Source organism: Typha latifolia, chromosome 4 (assembly GCF_019914945.1).
Source record: "Typha latifolia isolate L0001 chromosome 4, TyphaL0001v2, whole genome shotgun sequence".
NCBI lineage: Eukaryota > Viridiplantae > Streptophyta > Magnoliopsida > Poales > Typhaceae > Typha > Typha latifolia.
This window is the reverse complement of record NC_133089.1, coordinates 14,507,044-14,529,039: the sequence shown is the minus strand read 5'-3', so window position 1 is coordinate 14,529,039 and position 21,996 is coordinate 14,507,044. Positions and strand designations below refer to the sequence as shown.

At 39.5% G+C, this 21,996-nt stretch overlaps 5 protein-coding genes and 1 pseudogene across 5 annotated transcripts; 3 read left to right on the top strand and 3 right to left on the bottom strand.

Moving 5' to 3' along the window:
- Positions 1–398: 398 nt before the first annotated feature.
- On the top strand, positions 399–3,234 carry LOC140786014 (disease resistance protein SUMM2-like). Its single transcript, XM_073134174.1, has one exon. It carries the CDS (start codon positions 399–401, stop codon positions 3,045–3,047), a length of 2,649 nt encoding a protein of 882 aa, XP_072990275.1. The 3' UTR covers positions 3,048–3,234.
- Positions 3,235–4,903: 1,669 nt separating this feature from the next.
- Positions 4,904–5,328, top strand: LOC140786013 (probable disease resistance protein At1g15890). Its single transcript, XM_073134173.1, has 2 exons — positions 4,904–5,047; positions 5,131–5,328. Exons 1-2 carry the CDS (start codon positions 4,904–4,906, stop codon positions 5,326–5,328), a joined length of 342 nt encoding a protein of 113 aa, XP_072990274.1.
- Positions 5,329–10,508: 5,180 nt separating this feature from the next.
- Positions 10,509–12,417, bottom strand: LOC140786012 (non-specific lipid transfer protein GPI-anchored 2-like). The gene is made up of 4 exons (XM_073134172.1): positions 12,210–12,417; positions 12,025–12,093; positions 11,202–11,299; positions 10,509–10,562 (listed from the first exon to the last, which is right to left on the bottom strand). The coding sequence occupies exons 1-4, from the start codon at positions 12,415–12,417 to the stop codon at positions 10,509–10,511; spliced, it is 429 nt and encodes a 142-aa protein (XP_072990273.1).
- Positions 12,418–13,394: 977 nt separating this feature from the next.
- On the top strand, positions 13,395–14,362 carry LOC140787450 (non-specific lipid transfer protein GPI-anchored 15-like). Its single transcript, XM_073136366.1, has 3 exons — positions 13,395–13,772; positions 13,899–13,979; positions 14,072–14,362. The coding sequence occupies exons 1-3, from the start codon at positions 13,442–13,444 to the stop codon at positions 14,188–14,190; spliced, it is 531 nt and encodes a 176-aa protein (XP_072992467.1). The 5' UTR covers positions 13,395–13,441; the 3' UTR covers positions 14,191–14,362.
- A 1,044-nt stretch (positions 14,363–15,406) lies between these two features.
- LOC140786011 (monoterpene synthase 8, chloroplastic-like) lies at positions 15,407–17,292 on the bottom strand (annotated as a pseudogene).
- A 1,976-nt stretch (positions 17,293–19,268) lies between these two features.
- On the bottom strand, positions 19,269–21,589 carry LOC140786010 (monoterpene synthase 8, chloroplastic-like). The gene is made up of 7 exons (XM_073134171.1): positions 21,392–21,589; positions 21,055–21,322; positions 20,593–20,974; positions 20,286–20,504; positions 20,032–20,170; positions 19,687–19,932; positions 19,269–19,580 (listed from the first exon to the last, which is right to left on the bottom strand). Exons 1-7 carry the CDS (start codon positions 21,407–21,409, stop codon positions 19,269–19,271), a joined length of 1,584 nt encoding a protein of 527 aa, XP_072990272.1. The 5' UTR covers positions 21,410–21,589.
- Positions 21,590–21,996: the final 407 nt, after the last annotated feature.

Below are 21,996 nucleotides of genomic sequence, written 5' to 3'. Positions count from 1 at the left end.
GTAAGTCTTTGGATCCAAATAGCAACACCACTTTGATTAATCAATATAGAAGTACCTAAAACACTTTGGAAGACGAGCCTCTTTGTATATTTTGAGAGTGGCAATATTTTTTCATGGGTTTTATTTTTCTCTGCCTTGTTCTTTCCAGGTCAATCTGACTTCGTCCACAAGATCTGGTTAAGTTATGGTTGTTTCCCATTTCTCTTGCTGAACTATGAGATTAGTTAAATTTACTTTTGTGTCCGAATTTTTCTTATTACTAACTTTCAACTTATTTCTAGAGATTAGAGAGAATGAGCTGGGAAAGCTCAATCCTAGATCCCTTACTGTCTTCTATAGGACAGCAGATCAGTTACCTTTTTAACGGCAAAGACAATGTGGATAAAATGAGAAGCGCTATGGAGGATTTGAACGCTAGGAGAAGGGACATAGAAAATATGATACGAGATGGCGAGAGGAAAAGAGAAAGGCCGACAGATGAAGCGAAACATTGGCTGCAGAAGGTAGTAGATGCTGATGCCAAGGTGAGTAAAGTTGCGAATATTTATGAGCAGAGGGGCTGTCGTCTTATCAGAGATTGCTCGTTGAATTGTTGGTCGAGCTACAAAATCAGCAGGAAAGCAACCAAGTTGCTTGCGGCGGTGGTGGAGTTGAAAATGGAACGGGAAGCTTTTGCTGCTGTCTTGACGCATTTGCCTCCGGAATCCATCCTAGAATTGTGTATGCCATCATTGTTGATGAAGGCGAGCTCTATTGAGTCTCATATTGAGATGGTTCGTGGCTACCTGAGCGATGACAATATTGGGATTGTTGGGATATGTGGTATGGGTGGGGTTGGGAAGTCCACTCTTCTGAAGCTAATCAATAATTCGTTGCTAGGTGAAGGAAACTTGGGCTTTGGTCACGTTATCTGGATTGAAGCTTCAGAGGTTGACATGCTGCACAAACTTCAACTTCAAATACTTTCTAAATTAGACCTCGAAAAACATAAAGATGTCAACTCAAATGCCACCGCAATACACAAGTTTCTACAAAACAAAAATTTCTTGGTGCTCATAGATGGATTATTTGAAGCAATAGATCTTACTCTGACTGGAATTCCAATGTCCGACACGAGGAGCACTGTTGCTGCAGGAGCTAACCACAAACACACGGTGATCTTCACCACGAGGTCTCATAGTGTTTGTGCCAAGATGAAACCCCATAGGACGATCAAAATGGAATGCTTGGAGCCAGACGAAGCAATGAGTCTGTTCAGAGAGATCGTTCCTGCAGACATCATAGACTCTGATCACAGAATCGAAAGCCTAGCCATGGAAGTGGTTCACCAATGTGGTGGCTTACCTCTAGCTCTCATTGTCATTGGGAAGGCTATGTTGGGTAAGAAGACTTTCCAAGAGTGGGAAGCCGCAGTCCAATCATTAAAGAACTCACACCTTGATGTGCTCCCAGATATGGAAGACCAGATCTTTCATACCCTGCAGTTTAGCTACAACGATTTGCGGCGTGACGTGGTTCAGGAGTGTTTCTTGTCTTGCTGCTTGTGGCCCCGCGGTCAGTACATCCCAATAGATAGTCTCATTGTATGCTGGATGGGTCTTGGTTTAATAAACAAGTCCGGTGACATCAGTTGGCCTTACGACATTGGGCTTGATGTCATCCGAAACCTGAAGAATGCATGCTTATTGGAGGCAGACCCTACGGATGAAGATGAGTATGTAAAATTACACAGCATGATATGGGATTTGGCGCTGTGGATCGCAACAGATCGCGGAGAAAGCATGAACAAATGGATAGTGCCTGCCCCAGAAGAAGAACCCAGAGGGTCGATGGAGTTCTACTCAAAAGGAGCCAGTGGGGCGAGAGAACCATTCGAGATCGTGGAGAACTGGGAATCCGTAGTTCGAGTTGCTCTGATGAATACTAGAATAGTGTCTCTCCCCGAGCCGAATGTTGATGCGTCGAATCTCTCAACATTAAGTCTCAAAGGAAGCATTTCTTTGATAAGCATACAACACGGTTGTTTCCAAAAGATGAGTCGACTCACGTACTTGGATTTGTCTTATACCGCCATAGAGGAGCTGCCAACGGACATCAAGGCTTTGGTGAATCTCAAATATCTTAACCTCTCTTACACACGGATCTCGTCACTGCCTTGGGAACCTGAACAAATGATGACATTGAAGTACCTGCTTCTGCGTGGTATTGAGAATCTAGACGAAGAATCCATCGTCAAAGTGTCAAGGTACTCGCACAATCTCCAAGTGCTAGACGTGTCACCGTATATAGAGATAAGCTTGCCAGCCCCGTTCAAGTCGTTAACACGTCAAACGGCCATCTCGATGGCTGTTAAATCAACAAAAACTCTTCGTCTAATATCGCATATAAAATGGGCATATATGCGGCGCATCCGACTATGTGATATCGAAGATCTGACTGTACTCATACTCGGCGAGCTGAGCCGTGCACAAATCCAAGAATTGGAGGTATATTCCTGCCCCAGATTGGATATTCTGGTGACTGAGGAATATAGCAGACTGAAGAAGCTCCTTCTGTGTAGCCTTGCGGATTTGAGACATGTTAATTGGCAGCTGAACAAGTGCGCCTTCCAGGATCTGCGCATGTTGGTGATTGAAGAATGTGACAAGTTGGAGGAGATTACTTGGGCTTTTAGACTTCCCTTTCTCAAGAAATTGCATGTAGTACGGTGTCGTCGTATGAAAGAGCTGATTGGTCAAGAAAACTTTGAAGGACGCGATAGGTTTCCTCCCTTCCCCAGACTCAGAGAGCTGTGCTTGGACGGCCTACCAGAGCTACGAAGCATATGTCACCAGCCACTTCATTTTCCTTCTCTGGAGTCCATCGTGGTATTGCGATGTCCTCTGCTTACGAAGCTCCCATTCCACTCTCAGATGATGATGATGAAGAACAACAACAAGCTCAAGTGCATTGGAGGCGAGAGCAAATGGCTGGAAAATTTGGAGTGGGATGATGAGGATACTAAGCGATTCTTTTCCGATTACTTTCGACAACGGCGGAGTATTTGATCATGTCATCCAGGCGACAAAGTGCAGTACTTTCTGTTTCTCTGTCATCCAGGCGACAAAGTGCAGGATACTAAGCGATTCTTTTCAGTTTTTTCTTTTGCTTACCTTAAATATAAAGTAAATCCCTCATTATTTTGTGGGAATCCAGTGTGATTTGTTGTTTGCCGTGTGTTAGTGTGCTTGTGAGCAAGAGAGATATTATTTAGAAGAAATGGTTTTCAGTGAAGTTTGTTGCGTTCCTTTTAGTTGTCTGATTAGTGAAGTTTACAGGTTAAAAGTGCGACAAAGCTAATATACAGATTTAGAGATATATGTTAGCGTGCACCAACCTTCTTTTTTAATAGATTTTCTGTGGTTAAGAGCGTTCACTTATCTTCTAACTGTCCAAAATTTTAGGCTCAAACAATCAGACAAGCAAAAGATTCAACAATCAAGGCACCAGTAGGAAAACGCGTATAGCATTATGGAACTTTTAACTATCCTATTTGTACCAATTGCATCTGCATATAAGTGCATATTTTTGGGCAAAGGGCGTTACTATTAATTTCTTCTTTCTATTTCGAAGAAGATGCTAATTAGACTATACAGTATCTTCATATTTAAAAAAAGATGCTGATTTATTATACCACCCATTATCATGGCCAACCATTGGAAAGTACTCTAGGAAATCATTGTGATGCTCTTATAAATCATTGTGATGTCTATGATTATCTCTTACTATATAATTAGATGTAGCTTAGGTAAAGAAGATGTCATCTTTAATGATCGTTATCTCTATTGACTTTTTCGAGCTCTCTTCTCCAGCAGTTTCCTCTTGGTATCCAGCAATCATTTGTCTATACGTTTAATTTTCTCAAGTGGGCTATTTCTTATTCAGGATTTACAGGAAAAAAACGGCTGTACACAAAGATTCTCCTAATACTTGAAAAAAGGAAAAAAAAGAAAAAAAGAAAAGAAAAAAGAAAAAAAGAAAAGAAAAAAAGAAAGACTTTTATCCTCAGTTGGACCGATTTGCACTCTCAATATCTTCTATGGTGTTTGTTGCACCTAGAATAAAGTCAACGGATGATCATTGACATCAAATAAAGCTAGAAAGACATTCGAGGTAATGGTGCAGATCTAATGTTCTTCTTAGTCTCTTGTTCTCACTGGATTATCTCCAATAGGAGTTCTCCTCAACAGCTTGAACTTTTCTCCGTTTAATCCTCTTGTTTTTGTGCTTCTGCCAATTCTGGTATATTTTCCTCCCCTTTCTGTTGTGATATGATATGCATTATGTCAGCTGTTGCGAGGAAATAAATGCCTGTATTAGATTAACACAGACGGCACAAAGTTAGATGAATAAACCTTTTCTAATCTCTTGATCTTTAACAGTGGCAATGGATTGCGTGTGTCGTATTTTGGGGGCCTTGCTGCCTGGCCTAAGAGATCCAGTGGTTCAGCACGCTGATTTTCTTCTTAGTAATGAAGAGAAATTGGACAATATGAGCAACGCCATTGGAAGATTTGAAAGTCAAAAGGAGCGATGTCTGCAAAATGATCACATATGGAAAAGGAAAAAAAGAAGAGCTAAGCGTTGGCTGAGGAAAGTCGGAAATATTGAAGCCGAGGTGCTTGCGCTTATAAACAATTACGAGCATAGGGATAGTTGCCTCATCAAAGATTTCTTGCCGAATTGTTGTTCAAACTATCAAGTAGGCAAAAAAGCTACTAAGTTGCATAAGGATGTGGCAGAGTTGGAGAGGGAACGATATGCACTTGCTGCTATCTTAATGCCTTCTCTTCCAGAATCTATCTATGAGATGCCTATACCGTAAATCTTGAAGGTGGGGAAGGGTTTGGAGTCTCATATTGAGATGGTTCGCCACTACTTGAGCGGTGAAGATAATGAGATCGTAGGGATATGGGGTATGGGAGGGGTGAGAAAGACCACTCTTTTGAAGCTAATCAATAATTCCTTACTCGGCGAAGGAAACTTGGGCTTCGATCTTGTCATCTGGGTTGAAGATCCACGGGATGACACATTGACACATTGCAGAAGCTTCAGCATACTATACTCTATAAACTGGGACTTGAAGATCAGAAAGATGCCAGCTTAAATGGCAACAGAATCTCTGGCTTTCTACGAGACAAGCACTTCTTGCTACTTGTAGATGGATTGTTCAAAGAAATAGATCTTAATCGTGTTGGGATTCCAATTTCTAATCGGAGCAATGTTGCTGCAGCCACTTACAAGCACAAGTTGGTATTCACCACACGGTTTGAGAGTGAGGCGATATGAATTCCCAGAGGAGGATCAAAGTGGAATGCTTGGAGTCAGATGAAGCAGAGCTTCTTTTAAAAGAGATTGTTCCCGAAGACGTAATCAGGTCTGACCACAGAATACCAAGCCTAGTGGAGGAGATTGCTTGTGAATGTGATGGCTTGCCATTAGCTCTCATTGTCATTGGGAAAGCTCTGTTCACTAAGAGGTCCATCCAAGAGTGGGAATTTACAGTCGAATCATTGAAAAATAAAAAATCAAAGCTTCATGTTCTCCCAGCTGATAGGGAGAACCACATCTTTACCACCTTGAAGTTGAGCTACGATTATTTGCAAGATGATATGCATCAAGAGTGTTTCTTGTCTTGTTGTTCGTGGCCTGCAGATCAATATATATATATATATATATATATATATATATATATATATATATATCGATAAATGATCTCATTGAATGTTGGATGGGGCTCGGGCTGATAAATGAGTTTGACGAGATCCATGAAGCATATAATCAAGGGCACTCTATTATTGGAGACGTGAAGGGTGCATGGTTGTTAGAGCCCTACCTTGCTGAAGAAGATGAATATGTAAAATTACAGAGTGTGATGTGGGACTTGGCACACTGTGGATCGCAACAGATTCTGGGAAGAGGAGGAATCGGCGGATAGTGCGTTCAGGCTGTGCATTTAAATGAGCATTCCTTGCAAATAAGCAGCCAGATAAAGCGCTTTTTACCAGAAATGCGCAGTGGGATGGAGGAGGACCTTCCTTCAGAAATACACTGTGCACCCTGCCCTCTTTTCCCTCAAGTGGGTTGGAGGAACTCCGATGGAACTGGTATTTCGTATCTCTAATGAATAGTACAATAATAAGTCTGCCTGAGCCAATGGCAGTTAGTTTTATCTCAACATTAACTCTTAAAAAGAAATACTTTTATGATAAGTATACCACACGGTTGTTTCCAAAAGATGATATACATCTCAGATACTTGGATTTATCTTATACTGCCATAGAAGAACTTCCAACCGATATTGAGTGTTTGTTGGTGCTCCAATACCTTAACCTTTCTCATACACAGGTCTCGTCACTGCCGAGGGCAACAGGAAGATTGCGGCGTTTGAAGTTCCTGCTTCTGCGAGGTATCGAGAATCTTGACGAAGAATTTATCGAGGTGTTCTTATTGCATGACCTCCAAGTTCTAGACGTGTCGCCATATATTGAGCTGGATCCATAAATCTTGGAGCTCTTGGGATATCATCTGAAGTCCATCTCAATGGCGGTTACGTCACACCGAACTCTTACAGATATAGTAGGTTGGTTACACAGAAAATTTCGGCAGATCTGGTATTCAATATCTAGATAACTTCGTACTCTCGCAGCTGACCAATGCACGTGCAACCAAACATAGTATTATTTTCTACTAAATTATTAACAAAATTATATATATAACAGAGAGAATCTTATAAAAAATAAATTCACAAATAATATGTATATTGACTTTCCAAAAGAAAATACAAGTGTCTATGTATACACACATCAACAGCTATCCTAACATATTAATATTATGCCATAGTTAGAATTATGCATTTAGATTTACAACTATCCAAATGTAATCATATCAAAATAAAATAATTCTAAGACATTCTAAAATCCTTAATATTAAAGATAGGGCACCTAGCACATCCAAAATTTGAGGTTATGGATATTGCATTTCGCCTTCAGAACCTTCAGCGTGGTTAGTGTTAATTAAGTGGGCCGGAGTTGGACAAGATGTTAGAAGAGAGGAAGGAAATGGGTTATGGGGGTGGTTAGTGGATGTTAATTTGCCTAACCTAATAGCGAGACGTAGCTAAATATGAAAGGTTTGACTTCTAACCTAACAACTCTATTCCTGACACTAAATCCAGTGTTCAGTGCATCTCCAGTTTGGTTTTATGTCCTGCTGGAGATGCACTGAACACTGGATTTAGTGTCGATAAGTTTTCAATTGTATCCTCTAGGGCCGGGTGTAATTTTCAAGTGGTCTCGAGGATACACTAATTTGAAAAGGACTATCTACCCAAAAAGGATAGAGGTTTGGAAAAATAGCTACATTTTTATATGCTGGCTTCATGAAAGGAACACATATTGTACGTTATATTCTCTACTCGAAGATGAATTTATAATGTATTAGATTTTTTTAATAAAATAAGAATCTTTATAAATCACACTCTATATTTTATCTATTTTGTGATTCATACTCCACCTTTGAGGATTTTGTAATTCGACCAATTATTTAATCCAACCCTTCATTTTCTCCTATAATACTCATTTAATCTCCCGACGTTATTTTGACTAACTAATGTCTATCAAATTACTAAAATACCCTCACTATTCTCTCTCATTTTTTATATTTCTCCACCATCTTCCCCACCTACCTCCTCCACCCTCACTGTTGCTGCTGCCACTACCACTTTTCCTCATCTTCTCCCTCCCCCTCTTCTCTAAGATAAGGATAATTTAAGTATTTATAAATTATTTTATATATTATAGTAGAATATTTATTTTTTAGTACCGTCTAAGTTAACCCTGGGTGTTAAATAAAAATTATAAGGGAAAATGAGGGGTTGAGTTACAAAATTTTCAAAGACAATGTGTGAATTATAAAATCGATAAAATATAGGGTGTGATTTATAAAAATCTCAATAAAATATGACTTATTTTGTTTAAAAAATATATTCTTTTGCCCAATTTGACTAAATGATGCATTATATTATTATTTTCCATAATCTCTTATGCCATGAATAACACTATCATATTTAGATTATAAACTATGCAAAATGATTAAAATCAAATAGGTCTTTTTATTGCTATGAAAAAAGATTCTAAATACCTTGTGGGAAATAAGTATATTGTATTTAATAAGGTTAAAGCTTTTAAGTTGCTAAATGTTCTAATGAGTGTGAAATATATGCAGATATTAGTGAGGTATGGGATAGTACATTCTTAATTCATGTTAAAAATAAGGGATAATTTCATTAATATCTTCTAAACTACCACTATTTTTTGCATACACTCCCTGAATTTTTTTATACTATGTACACCCACTTATCTAAAATATTTTTTGGTTCAGAGACTCGTATAGTTACTTTTTTTAGTTTAAGAAGATATATATGGATATTTTTTCTTAGTTCAAGGGGATATATATGGATTAGGTACTATATGTGGAAAAATAGTGATAGTTGAGGGGGGCTCTAAGTAGAATTATTCCTAAAATTAAACACAGACTTTGATATATAAGTGAGACCTCATTCATTTTTCTCTCATAGAAAAAGAAAATCGTATTCTCTTATAAGCAGCGTTATATTAGCACAGTAAGTAAAAAGAAAATTGTATTCTCTTATTCACTTCATCTAAGAATGCTGACATGAGTAATGATCAATCCTGTGAAAAACACGATCACCTGCTAGTGGAAGGCTTTCTACGTTCAGTCAATCTATGCAGAGTGAATCGGTCCCTAAGGAACCCCTGAAAGGGCTGCCGTCCGATGGGTACACGAAAGTGACGAAGTTGCTTTGACTGAACCATGCCTGGATCTTGGAGCGAATTGGATGATCGAGCCGAGGGCTGCCCCCTCTTCCCCTCGCTCTCCTTTCCTTAATATGAACCTTGAGTCATCAAAGCCTTAACTAATTCAGAGGGGCTCGACTGGCTCGGTCGCCCTATGCTACTGGCGCTTCCAAAGGCAAAGCTCTCGTCTTTGGCGACCAGCAAACGGAAGGCGCGCGCCCTGTAGTTTTGAAGCAGGGGCGGACAATGATTTTTCTCTAAAGGCGAAGACTCTGAAGTGGGCGAACACTCGACCCAGTGGGCGAACATGCCGACTCCGGCTCCGTGCACCTGCTGACACCTTTCGAAGCACTTTCACGTGTGAACCGAAGTCGTCTTGCGTCACTCGTTCCTTTCTCATTTCAGTGCTCGCCTTTTTCATCTTTTGATTGGGCCTTTAGTCTTTTGATTAGAGTAGAGGTCGCGAGAGAGCAGAGCGTACCGCCCTGCCATAGTCGCGACTGTTGTCATAGTCAACGACGGTTGAAACTTCTAGGAAAAAATTGCGAATTGGGATGGCGATTCTCCCGGTGAACTGACCGTACCCCAAACCGACACAGGTGAACAAGTAGAGTATACTAGGGCGCGTCGAGAGAACCATCTCGAAAGAACTCGGAAAAATGACCCTGTAACTTCGGGAGAAGGGGTGCTCTCCTATCTTTTGATTAGGAAAGCGACACATACTAGGGGGTAGCGACTGTTTATTAAAAACACATGACTCTGCTAAGTGGTAACACGATGTATAGAGTCTGACACCTGCCTGGTGCTGGAAGGTCGGAAGGAGAAGTGTGATAAGCTTTGAATGGAAGCCTCGGTAAACGGCGGCAGTAACTCTAACTATCCTAAGGTAGCAAAATTCCTTGTCGCATAAGTAGCGACCTGCATGAATGGTGTAACGACTGCCCCACTGTCTCCGACATGGACCCGATGAAATTGAATTCTTTATGAAGATGCGGAGTACCAACGGCTAGACGGGTAAGACCTCGTGCACCTTGACTATAGCTTCGCAGTGACAATGTTGATCGAATGTGTAGGATAGGTGGGAGGTGGTGACACACAACGACCAATCCTGAAAGACCACTCTTTCAGTTAAGGATGCCTAACCGCCGCACTGATCATTTCAATACTAGTAGCGTTATATTATAAGCAGCGTTATATTAGTACAGTAAGTAAATAATCACTTATCTCAATACTAAATATAGTAATACATACTTCTCTCTCCTCTCATATATCTTTCATCCAATATTTTTATATTTGTTAATTATTATTTTATTCTAGACATCACTTTAATCGATTATCATTTCAATCACTCTTTTTTTTCTCATCTCTTTATCCATTTGTAATAAAAGTTATTTTAATTATTTAACAAACTATTATTTCAACTTAAAGTCACATCAAATATAATTATTATAAATTATATTAGTTTGTAAAGAAACACAAGAATAATTTATAATAGAATAAATTCTCTTATACTAATATTAAAATTTAATATATACATAGCTGTACTATACTAGTATTGAACTTATTCAAACGTTAACAAGGGCACAAGGCAAGTGTTTCTTTTGTAAAGAGAAGATCATAAAAGAACAATATGGGCACTAAGTTGAAATCTTAGGCCAGAAGTAAACTCATCGCTTCTGTGACAGCAGCTATCATCTTCTTTCTCTACAATTTTCGGCATCATAAGTGCCATATAAGCAAAGTTCGTCAAGATAACAAACGATAAAATAATACAAGGGGGTGCATGTAGTAACTCCTAGTTTACGGGTATATGAGTGTAATTAATTTTTACACTTATTATTGCATAAATATGTTGACTACTTTCATTACGGTAATATCTGTAGTAATAAATATTAATAATTAGCATGAACTGCATGACAAGATGGTCATGAAGGCGAGAAGCACTGGTGCCGGTGCTTGGGGAAGAGCAGCTGAGAGGAGGGTATGGAGTTGCGTAGAAAGTTGCAGGAGATGGATGAGAATTTATTGCATAGAAAAGTTTGGGATTACTATTTCATATTATGAGAATATATGTTAAACTGTCAACTGTTAGTCTGAGATCTTGATCCTGATGCAGTTACTATGAGTATATTTGCAGCATCTCAACACATCAACAACTCAAATGTTCTGAATTCGAATGGATAACTAAACTATATCTTCCTTGAACATATATCTCAAAACAATATTTTCCTCAAGCTAACTACTGTTTTTAATAAATAAATAAAATGACACAACCGATTTGCATAGGAGTTTTTAGATTATAATGCCTGTAGCTGTAGAAATCTCCTACATTGAGAGAGCTACATAGAAAATGGAATAGACGACAAAAAGAGGGAACTTCCACTGGGCATGACTTCCATCTGATGCAATTACATCTGGAGCTGGTGGTGATCCATATACTCCTGCATGAATAAAAATTATCAATATTAAATATATGAAAATTATAGGAAATGTTCAACAACGAAAAAGAAACTATATTATAGACTTTATACAATTCAATACCATCTAAGGGTGCTTAGGGAACTGGTCGAACTTAGCCCGAACCAGAAAAATCAGACTCAGGTCTGGATAAGGCCTGACCCAGTCTAATCCTGAACTTGTTTCAGGCTAGGTCCAGACCAAGTGTTGAGTGAGCAAATCGGACCGCCATAATGGATGGCTAAGCCTCAATCGGTTTAAAATCTTATTAGAAATAAATTAAAAAAATTATACGGCCAAATTTCTTAATTGATCCTCATATAGTTTTATTTTAGGAAAAAAAAATTGAACTTTCAATCTTACATAACCACCTTTGAATCAAAATTTCATTTTTCTATCTGGTATACGATAGTCAAAATTTGAATTTTTTTTTAAAAATTGTTGCATGCTTTAAGTTTGAGGGCTTTCATCCAGGAAGGTGGTAAGGAATTTAAATGGGAATTGAAATCTAATAAATATTGGTCAGGATAATTGGGGGTGAACAGGCAGCGCGCAAAGAGCTCAGGTCGAATTGGGCTTGGAGAAGTTTTACAAATTTTCCATAATCTAAAGGGCATTTTGCACATTTCCCTGAAAGATTCTACTAATAAAAGAGTTACATCTGACATCTTCAATCTCCTAGGTTCAATCATAATGTTGCAATAAGTACCTGAAGACGGTGATACCAAAGGTGGTGCTTGTGGAGGAGTTGTGGGAAACAATGGTGGGATAGGTGAAGCTGTTATTAAGTCCACAAACAAAGTTTGTAACTTTGAAAAACTAAACCAGAAAGAATTAAAGAAGGAAAGAGATATATCAATTAATGAACAAAGATTTTGCGAAATTTTCTCGTACTTTTGCACTCGTTTTCAGATGGTGTATGAACTCTACAAATCTTAGGAAGGGCCAGAGCCCGCTGCTTGTCAACGGGTCGGCCGATCTGCTCCGATACGTCGCCGTTAAGGACGTGGCAGAGACACAGCGGCCGCGTTTGGACGACGTCGGCGAGACGAGGGCAGCAAGCTGAAGGCAGAGATGAATTACGGTCTGTGATGAAGTCCATGCAGGGTAACATACTGAGGAGTGAGTTCATGCAGTCTCCTTCCGGTTGTTGTGATGAGATGCAAGATGAGATGGTCGTGAGGAAGAGAAGAAGGGCAAGTGTTGAAGTGCATTTGATCGCCATGGTGTGGAGGTTTGGGGAAGAGACGAGAGTTTGATTAGAAGACGAAGAAGTTTTTTAGATGAGTTCAGTTATAGGAGTTGTAGTCCCAGTGATCTTATAAGATATATATACCTGATGTGTTTTTGAAGTATATCTAATTTCATATGCAAGTCACGCTTTATTCGTTTCTCTGTTTGCATGACATTGATATAGATAAGGTTGTTATCTCATGCTTTCAAGGTGGAAGCCGTAACTTTGTTTGCTTGCAATTGTAATCTGGCACAACATTTAGAAGTTTATTCGAACGGGGATAACATTGAATTCGTAGTAGAGGTGAATCGCAATAGAGTCTTGTCTAGTTATATATCGAATCGAGTTTATTAAAGCATCGAGGTTAGTCGATAAATCTTAATTCTGAGTTCCTTTCCCGACTATCCGTTAGGAAGAATGTGAAAGTCGGTGTTGAAAAGGTTGAAGACGCCGACTTCGCTGTGCACTATGAATTCGGTTTACATATAACGGCAGATGCCGACTTCGCTGTGCACTATGAATTCGGTTTACATATAACGGTAGATGCCGACTCCAGCTCAGATGACAAAGCCATGTAGTAGTAGATTAATTAATGACCAACCGGCATAAGAATACAACGAATTTGTTGTACTTTAAACTAATCTATTAGATTAATGTCAAACATTATAAAGTTGTATATTAAGGTTAGTTACCAACTCTCTCATCTAAATTAGTATTCAAAGAGTTCGTTATAGAGTAGGAAGAGCAGCTCACCAATAAAGGCCCAAGTGCCTAACTGGCCACGTCTTATCCTCCTTATCCCTCCTATATAAAAGCCAACACAACTTTCCTGTCCTCCCACCGCTCAAAACCTCAAAACCCAGTCAGGCATTTCATCAAACAGGTATATCAAATGGCTTTCAGAGGCGTCCAATTAGTCCTAGCCATGACCTTGGTGGCAACACTGAGCTCAGGTGCGTCCGGGCAATCGAACGCATGCACGTCGGCTTTAGTGAGCTTGTCGCCTTGCCTGAACTACATCACCGGCAACGAGACGACTCCGTCGAGCTCCTGCTGCTCGCAGCTCGCGTCGGTGGTGCAATCAGACCCCCAGTGCTTGTGTATGGTCCTGAACAGCGGCAACTCGTCGGCGTCGTCGCTCGGAATCAATGTCAACGTGACTCAGGCATTAGCCCTCCCTGCTGCATGCAAGGTCCAGACCCCTCCCGTTAGTCAATGCAAAGGTATATATTCTATACAATCGCTAGTAGAAAATTTTCCTATACAGTTAGTCCAGTCATTTATTATATATCTTAAATATGTTTCATTTGTAAGTCTTCACATATAATGTATTGAACCTTAATGTGCAGCAACGAGTGGACCCACTGCTTCACCTGGTACTCCATCCACGCCTACTTCTTCAAAAACTCCAGTATCAAACGTACCTTCAGGTATATATATATATAAGTTACTGTTTTCTGAAATCAATTGTTAAAAATCAACTCTTCTTGGTTTCTGAGATCAATTTGTTAAATGGATGCAGATGGGTCAAAGTCTACTGCAGGGACATCAGATGCAAACTTTGCCAACATACCTTTCTCCCTCATCCTCACTCTTCTCCTCATCACTGCCTACTCTTCTTCAACTCTCACCATTCTCTAGATCTACAGCATAATTAGTTTTCAGTATTGTTCAATTGGTGTGGTATATTGTTTGAGTGACATTGTAATATTCGTTATGCTGGCATTTGATTCATATTTAATGTCTCATATCTGTATGTAAGAGTTATGGAAGGATCATTGTTTTCTGAATAAAGTTTACAAAGATTAAAGAAGTGCACATCGACTTATCACAATAATTACTCCTCTCCAGCGCCGACTCCTATTCAGGGGCTTTACCTCGCCACTGGCGTTCTTTAGGCTAGGAGAGAAGAGAGGCCTTCTCCCTTCTTCCTTCACTCCTTCTCCCCTCTAGAGCTCTTCTCAGTCCTCATCCGCCGCCGCCCTCTTTACGCCGGCCGTCGCCCTCACCCTAACGCCGCCCATTCCGCCTCACTTTCCGTCACCGCCTTCCTCCTCCTTTCTCTTTCTCTTTTGCTAGCCTCCTCTAAGGACTCCCGTTCTGGCTTTCTCCCTCTTGTCGCTCGTCGTCGACCCGAGTACCGGCATCTCCTATCTGCGCTTGATCCCCACCCCGTGAGGACTCCCAAACTCCGGCGCGGCAGTCGCCTTGCTCCGGCTGTTCAAGCCCTCTCCCGCCACCTCCGCCTGGACCCTGTCACAGCCGCTCACTCTCCTCCATGGTCCACTGCCCCTCCTCTTGTCGGTGCTTTACCGTCTACTCGGCCTCGGCTTTATCTCCCTCCCTTTGCTTTGCTTTTGCTTCTTTAGGGTGTACAGTCTTTGTGTTACAGGTTTGCAGTTGTGAGGTCTACTGTGGCGTCTGAGTAAGTCCTTGGGCGTTGAACCGCCTATGCCCATGTTCCTCAATATCTTGGGCTGTTGTCCAACTTCCTCCGTTTCTTTTGTCGGAATGCCTAATACTTTATTTCCCTGTTGGTCGGTCGATTTGTATATCATTCAAGTGTAGAGTTTGTTTAAGGGCTAAAACCCTACCTCTCTTATCCATTCGGTGTATCAAGTTGTATCAGATTGTTATACTTAATGAATCATCAGTCAACGACCATTCCATAAAAAACCTTATCATAATAAAGAAAAGGAGAATATTGGACATCAAAACACATGCTTTTACACTAGCCCTGTTTGAGATATTCCATGATTGGGCATCTAAAGAAGCAATGCAGAGCGAGATTAATATCGTTTTCTAAATCTTGATGGGTTTGATCAGCAAATAGAAGACTGCGTCCTTGGTTTCTCTATCAGGCTCTCCATATTGGTAAATCCACTGCATCCTTGGGTAAGTCGATGGCAGCATTGTTGAAGTACTCATAAAGAGAAGAATTAGTAGTAGTAGCAAGGAGAGCTCCACTCAATTCTTTCCAGTACGTAGAGATCAAATACTCGATATGTTCACAAGCCACAGCTTCTGTAACACCCTTCTCGTGCATGTAGCATTGAACGGATTTTGGAACATCTCTCTCGCGCTCGGCCTGAATAAAAATTTTAGCCCAGATAAAATCATCAACATTAACTTAGCAATGGTAGAAGATATAAGTTTCTTATATCTGTGTTAAAGTTGAGATATATATATATATAGCCTACTGAGCATGTAGCCAAATTATCAGAAAGCCGAAGAATCATGGACGAGCACGGAGCACCGCATAATGTCCGGATAATTATCGAAGAAGTCTAAATCTTCCTTAGTTACATAGTGACATAGACAATAAGCATGAGATAGAGCAAGAGGACCACATATAGAAACCCATCCATTTTCTAAGTACTCTAGGGTTGGTGTATACCCCTTGTAATACCACTTTGCTTCTACCAAGTATGCTTGACATAGATCTGCCCACTGAAACAATTAAGAAGGCGATAAGTATTAAGATATTACCTAGCCAGAAATTAAGTCATACTTTACATAGATTATTAGTTCATTAGTAGTTACTGCTCTCTTTAGGTGTGGAATGACGTCCAGTCCTTTCTCTTTCATCACTCTGTAACATATATCATTTGTTGTGTTGAAGAGTTCTAAGAAGAGTATTCTCATGTACTCTGGAAGTTTTCTAGTTGCTGTAACATCCCACCTAAGATTCCATTGTGTAGTTTTAGTAACTCGAATTAAAACCCCTTTTTTTATTTGTTTGTGTGTGTATAACTACTGAAAATTAATATGACTAGGAGCTTTGCATGACCTGTCCACAGCATCAGTAAAAAGCTCAAGCTCGTCAAGGGTTCCATAGTCGTCGTAAGTATCATCAATTGCTGTCACAAAGCAGTTTGCCTTTGTTTAATTGTGCTTCCCTAAAGCTCTGATTCTTCGGCTCACAGGCCCAACCTACAGTCCAAAGGTGGTTCTCAGCCAATTTATCTGTACTATAAGGTAGCTTCTCTCAAAAGCCTAGATTGGACTGCCATCTACAACGCCAAATGTTGTTTTAGCTAGGAATTATTATTTGCATCCCCTGCAACATTTATGGCATTAAATGACTTTTCCAAGAAACTTCCTTGAGCTCACTCTACCATTTTGAAGTCTAACTTGGCAAAAAAACTCAACTAGCAGAGGACTCATCTTCTCTTCCTTTTCGTACATGTCAACGAACCATCTGTCCATCTTGTATGTAATCTTGGCATTCGCCAGTGCAGTGGAAGCTCCAAGGCATGGTCCGCATGAAGTACTTACTATATGAATTACCTTGTAAAACACTAAATCCATGCTCTCTGAGGAGTCTAAAGAGGAGTGCAGTAACATAGATATCATCTTTCATGTGCATACATATGTCATCCACTGATGTAAAGATAGTGCTCATCGCATCCTTGATCTCATCCTTGAGGTGATATCCCACCCCAAGCTGTCTTAAGGTATCTACGAGGTCCAGCTTATCTACGATCCTCTGTTCCATATTGATCATATACCTTACCTCCTCCTTCAACTTGTCTATCGTTTTGGCTTTCATGTCGTCCTACACCAGAAGTAGCATAGTTTTACCTTAGCATGGCTTCCTATATATTAATTAGACAATTTTAGTTACCGTAGACGCATCGGCCATCAAGGACTGGACGTCGTCGTTAGTCCATATGGTTGGCTTGTAATTGGCGACTCGGCGTGCAGTAGTGGCATATGAGCACAGCGTGAGGCGGCCAGGTGTTTGTGGAAATGACGGGGGTTTGAAAGAGTGGATATTGACGTTCCTCCACACTTCCCTGATCAAATGGGTAAATCTTTTTTAATAGATATTTTTTGCAAACTTACTTGGGACACTTAATTATCGCTCATTTTCATATAAGTTATTTTATTTGTTTTTCGTCACATACTGAAATAATAAAATATCAGAATTATTCTTCTTCTTATTTTAATTTAATTTATTCACAATATCCCATTCTTTAAATTTACAATAAAGTACATTTTCTTCTGTCTTCCATACTCGAATCTTAATTATCTCTCTTTATCACAATATACTTCCTTTCAAATACTGGATCATGAGATAAAAGATTCACACTGGCTCAAATAATAAGACACTTAATATTATAAGAATATTATGATAATTTCTTGTATTAGTCTACGACCAACCCTTTGCCCACTCGACCCGGCCCGGAAGCTTGCCTGTTTATCCCGCAACTAGGCCCGCCCATTTTGCTACAGCTCGTTCTGCTACAATAACTTGTCCTTCTGCTATAGTAAAAACCAACAAAATTTTTGGAATTTTACCGTTTTGCATTATTTTAAGCACACCTTTAAAAAATTTTAATTTATTATTATTATTTTTTTAATGGAGGAACATAAATATTTTTTTAAAAAATAAGCTAATAGTAAAAAATTCTAAAAATTACTAAAATATGGGTTGGGCCAAGTGATTGATGGGTCAGGCCCGACCGGCTAGCCCGATCTCTCACGGGTCGACGAGCGGTAACGGGCTAGACTATTCTAATCCGGCCCAGCCCGAGTGATTGGTGGGTCGGACCGTGAACAAATACTTAAGCCCGCTTGGCTCGAAAAGTCCGGCCCGAACCCGGCCCGACACGCACGATGATCATATCTACTTTTGATCATAAGTCATGAGCTACTATTAGAATCTATAATCCCTGTCATGAATTAATAAGACTCGATAACCAGCATAAGGCCACCCTTCCATCCTAGGTAAGAGCCAAAAGTGTACTTATATTGGGTTTCGGTAGTAACTCCTATTCGTGTTCAAATCGATCAAATGAAGCCGCATGTAAGTCCCGGAGAAACTAATCTTTTATTGAATATGATTTCGTCAATTGAAATCTGGCTTACATTTCAACAAACAAAAGATTAGAAATATAGTGGTAGGGGTTTATTTTATTCTTTCAGTAGAGCTATAGTAGCAGGACTGTTACAAACCAAATCTAGATCGATTTGTTAATAGAAAAATTATGATATTTTTTATGTAGTAGCCTCATGAGTTAGGGTTCTTATAGCTTTAGTTTCACGTGATTTCGAGTTCGAGGCGAGAAGATAAAAATAAAATAGTGAAGAAATGTCAAAATTAGATCGAATTATAAATATCTCACGTTGTGACGGTCGTCGAAGGGAGACAGATAGCAAAAAGGGGTGGGGGAACGACCGTAAGGTAGGGTGGCTCATGCGAAAAGATGGTGGCAAAGGTTTGAAAAGAGAAAATATGCGGTAATGGAAGTCTTGATGGAAGATTAATTTACTTCTACTCCTAGTTTACTCTTATGACTACTCCTATGTTATATTTACTCTTACTCATGAGATGGACTAAGACTAAAACATAATTATTAATTCTTCAATAGATGCTTAGATGATTAAACAAAGAAGCACAACACTTCATATATATAGAGGTCATGTATAATGTTTCCTACTATGATTAAATCTAAAAGTTTATACAACTTGAACTATGACTTATCCTATAGGCTTATATGACTTAATTGAATTTGCCTTACAAATTTATATGACTTAATTTGACTTGCCTTAGTAGCTTACATGACTTATCTAAACTTATATTAAGAACTTACATAAGAGATAAATATAAATTAATTAAAAGATAAATAGACTCGATCTATTGAGCCTAATGTTCTGATGATGATGTGATCCGATCTGACTCGATTCGTATCAAAAACTCAAATTATTATGTCTTACGTCTTAATAGGTTCGATCAACAGTGAGTAGACTATGTCCGTAGTTTCTCCGTGAGGATCTCCATAACCATCACCATTAAGATAATAACACAGCCCCATTCTAGATATGTTGATGGCAATATTGCTGAGGGATTCTTGGAAAGCAGAATTAGAAGCAGTAGCAGCAGCAGCAAGGTGATCTCTATTCAATGCTTTCCAGTAGTCAGAGATCAATTCTTTGATATGTTCACGAGCTACGGCCTCTGTAACACCTTTCTCATGCATGTAACATTGAATGGCTTTTGGAACATCGCCTCTCTCGATCTCGGCCTGAATCAAAACATATATATTATACCAGATACATTCATCAATCTAGCAAATAAATGGCATATAGAAAATTTTAACTTGAGCTACAGCCTATATATATATAACTTACTGTGCATGTAGCCAAATCATTAAAAAGACGTAAACTCATGGACGAGGACCGCACGATGTTCGGGTAATCATGGAAGGACTCTAAATCTTCCTTAGTCACATGCTGACTGAGACAATAGAAATATATTAGAGCAAAAGGACCAGATATAGAAACCCATCCATTTTCTAAGTACTCCTCTAGGGTTGGTGTATAGCCCAGGTAATACCACTTTGCTTCTACCAAGTATGCTTTACATAGATCTGTCCACTGAAACAACGTACAAGGCCAAAAGTACGTGTTAAGATATAAGCTAACAATCTAGAAAGTTGGGACTTTACTTAGATCAGTACGTTTATATGTACTTACTGCTCTCTTTAGGTATGGATTGATGTCCAGCCCTCTCTCTTCCATGACTCTGTAACATATATCATTCGTTGTGTTGAAGAGTGCTAAAAAGAGTAGTCTCATGTGCTCTGGAAGTTTTCTAGTTGCTGTAACATCCCACCTAAGATTCCATTGTGTAGTTTAAGTTAGTAACTCGAATTAAAACCCCTTTTTTTTTATTTGTTTGTGTTGTGTATAACTACTGAAAATTAATATGACAAGGAGCTTTGCATGACCTGTCCACAGCATCAGTAAAAAGCTCAAGCTCGTCAAGGGTTCCATGGACGTCGTAAGTATCATCAATTGCTGTCACAAAGCAATTTTCTTTAGTCCATACTTCCCTCAAGTACCAATTCTTGGGTTCAAAGCTCCATCCTACTGTCCAGAGGTAGTTCTCCACCAGCCGATCTCTAGAGAAAGGTAGCCTCTCCCGAAGGCCTAGATTGGACCACCATCTACAACTCCAAATCTTGTGTTAGCCAGGAATTATTATTTGCATCCAAAGAAATTAAAACATTTATGGCATTAATTATATGACTTTACCTCGACACTTCCTTGAGCTCACTCTTATATGTGTTCTGAACCATGTTGAAGTCTAACTTAGCAAACTCAAGTAGCAGAGAACTCATGTCATCTTCCTTTTGGTACATGTCAATGAACCACCTTGTATGTAATCTTGGCATTCGCCAATGCAATGGAAGCTCCAAGGCATGAGCCACGTGCTCTCTTAGGATTTGTTGTTGGTCTGATGGGGTTTGTAAGAACTTCTTAAGATGCCTGGTGGTAAAGTACCTAGCCTCATCTAGTGCATCTTCTCCTCCTATTGATAGATAGGAAGCCTCATAGAGGCTTAAAATTCCTTTAGTGTGATTGCACAAGCTAGCCTCGAAATTGCCCTCTTCATCTCTGAACCTATCGAAAACATCTGCAAGTAGAGGAACGTCATGTATTAGAATTTGCATGACCAACCCTACATATATTATATGAGGTTAGAATATGAATTACCTTGTGAAACACTAAATCCATGCTCTCTGAGGAGTCTAAAGAGGAGTGCAGTAACATAGATATCATCTTTCATGTGCATACATATGTCATCCACTGATGTAAAGATAGTGCTCATCGCATCCTTGATCTCGTCCTTGAAGTGATATCCCACCCCAAGCTGTCTTAAGGTATCGACGAGTTCGAGCTTATCTACGATCCTTTGTTCCATATTGATCATATACCTTACCTCCTCCTTCAACTTGTCTATCGTTTTGGCCTTCATGTCGTCCTACACCAGAAGTAGCATAGTTTTACCTTAGCATGGCTTCCTATATATTAATTAGACAATTTTAGTTACCGTAGACGCATCGGCCATCAAGGACTGGACGTCGTCGTTAGTCCATATGGTTGGCTTGTAATTGGCTACTCGGCGTGGAGTAGTGGCATATGAGCACAGCGTGAGGCGGCCAGGTGTTTGTGGAAATGACGGGGATTGGAAAGAGCGGAACCTTTGGGCAGGGAGATTTGAAGAAAGTAACGGAAGTTTGAGAAGTTGGAGAGCCATGGTGAGATTTGCTCCTAATTCCTCCTAACCCGCAATATTTATACACTGGGGAGGCTTCCAAGTTGGTGGAGTTTAATTTATGACAATAAAATTATTTATTAGTTTAAAATGTAGTTTAAGAACATTGCATTTAGTATATGTCTGTGTGCTAAGTTTTAGTTTGAACTAAAAAAAATAAATTTGTTTACCGTGAAACGTATCAAGAAAAAATGTCAGTGACATAATTGATTTGAGTATCTGATTTACTTATAATTCGGGTGTTATAATATCGGGATATACAGATTCTGATTAGGCAAGTTCATGTGATGACAGAAAAAATAACTAAGGTGATTATTTTTTTGTTGGAAAAATCTGGTTGCTTGGTATAGTAAAAAACAGAATTTGAGATCTTTATTTAC

Coding starts and splice junctions, on each gene's coding strand:
- LOC140786014 (XM_073134174.1), top strand. CDS start 399: ATGGAGGATTTGAACGCTAGGAGAAGGGACATAGAAAATATGATACGA.
- LOC140786013 (XM_073134173.1), top strand. CDS start 4,904: ATGGTTCGCCACTACTTGAGCGGTGAAGATAATGAGATCGTAGGGATA. Junction 5,048..5,130: donor GCTTCGATCTTGTCATCTGG/GTTGAAGATCCA, acceptor CTTGAAGATCAG/AAAGATGCCAGCTTAAATGG.
- LOC140786012 (XM_073134172.1), bottom strand. CDS start 12,417: ATGGACTTCATCACAGACCGTAATTCATCTCTGCCTTCAGCTTGCTGC. Junction 12,094..12,209: donor ATCTGAAAACGAGTGCAAAA/GTACGAGAAAAT, acceptor ACTTAATAACAG/CTTCACCTATCCCACCATTG. Junction 10,563..11,201: donor TCGTCTATTCCATTTTCTAT/GTAGCTCTCTCA, acceptor CGAAAATTGTAG/AGAAAGAAGATGATAGCTGC.
- LOC140787450 (XM_073136366.1), top strand. CDS start 13,442: ATGGCTTTCAGAGGCGTCCAATTAGTCCTAGCCATGACCTTGGTGGCA. Junction 13,773..13,898: donor TCCCGTTAGTCAATGCAAAG/GTATATATTCTA, acceptor CTTAATGTGCAG/CAACGAGTGGACCCACTGCT. Junction 13,980..14,071: donor AGTATCAAACGTACCTTCAG/GTATATATATAT, acceptor AAATGGATGCAG/ATGGGTCAAAGTCTACTGCA.
- LOC140786010 (XM_073134171.1), bottom strand. Junction 20,505..20,592: donor GAGCTCAAGGAAGTGTCGAG/GTAAAGTCATAT, acceptor TTGGAGTTGTAG/ATGGTGGTCCAATCTAGGCC. Junction 19,933..20,031: donor ATCCATACCTAAAGAGAGCA/GTAAGTACATAT, acceptor ACGTTGTTTCAG/TGGACAGATCTATGTAAAGC.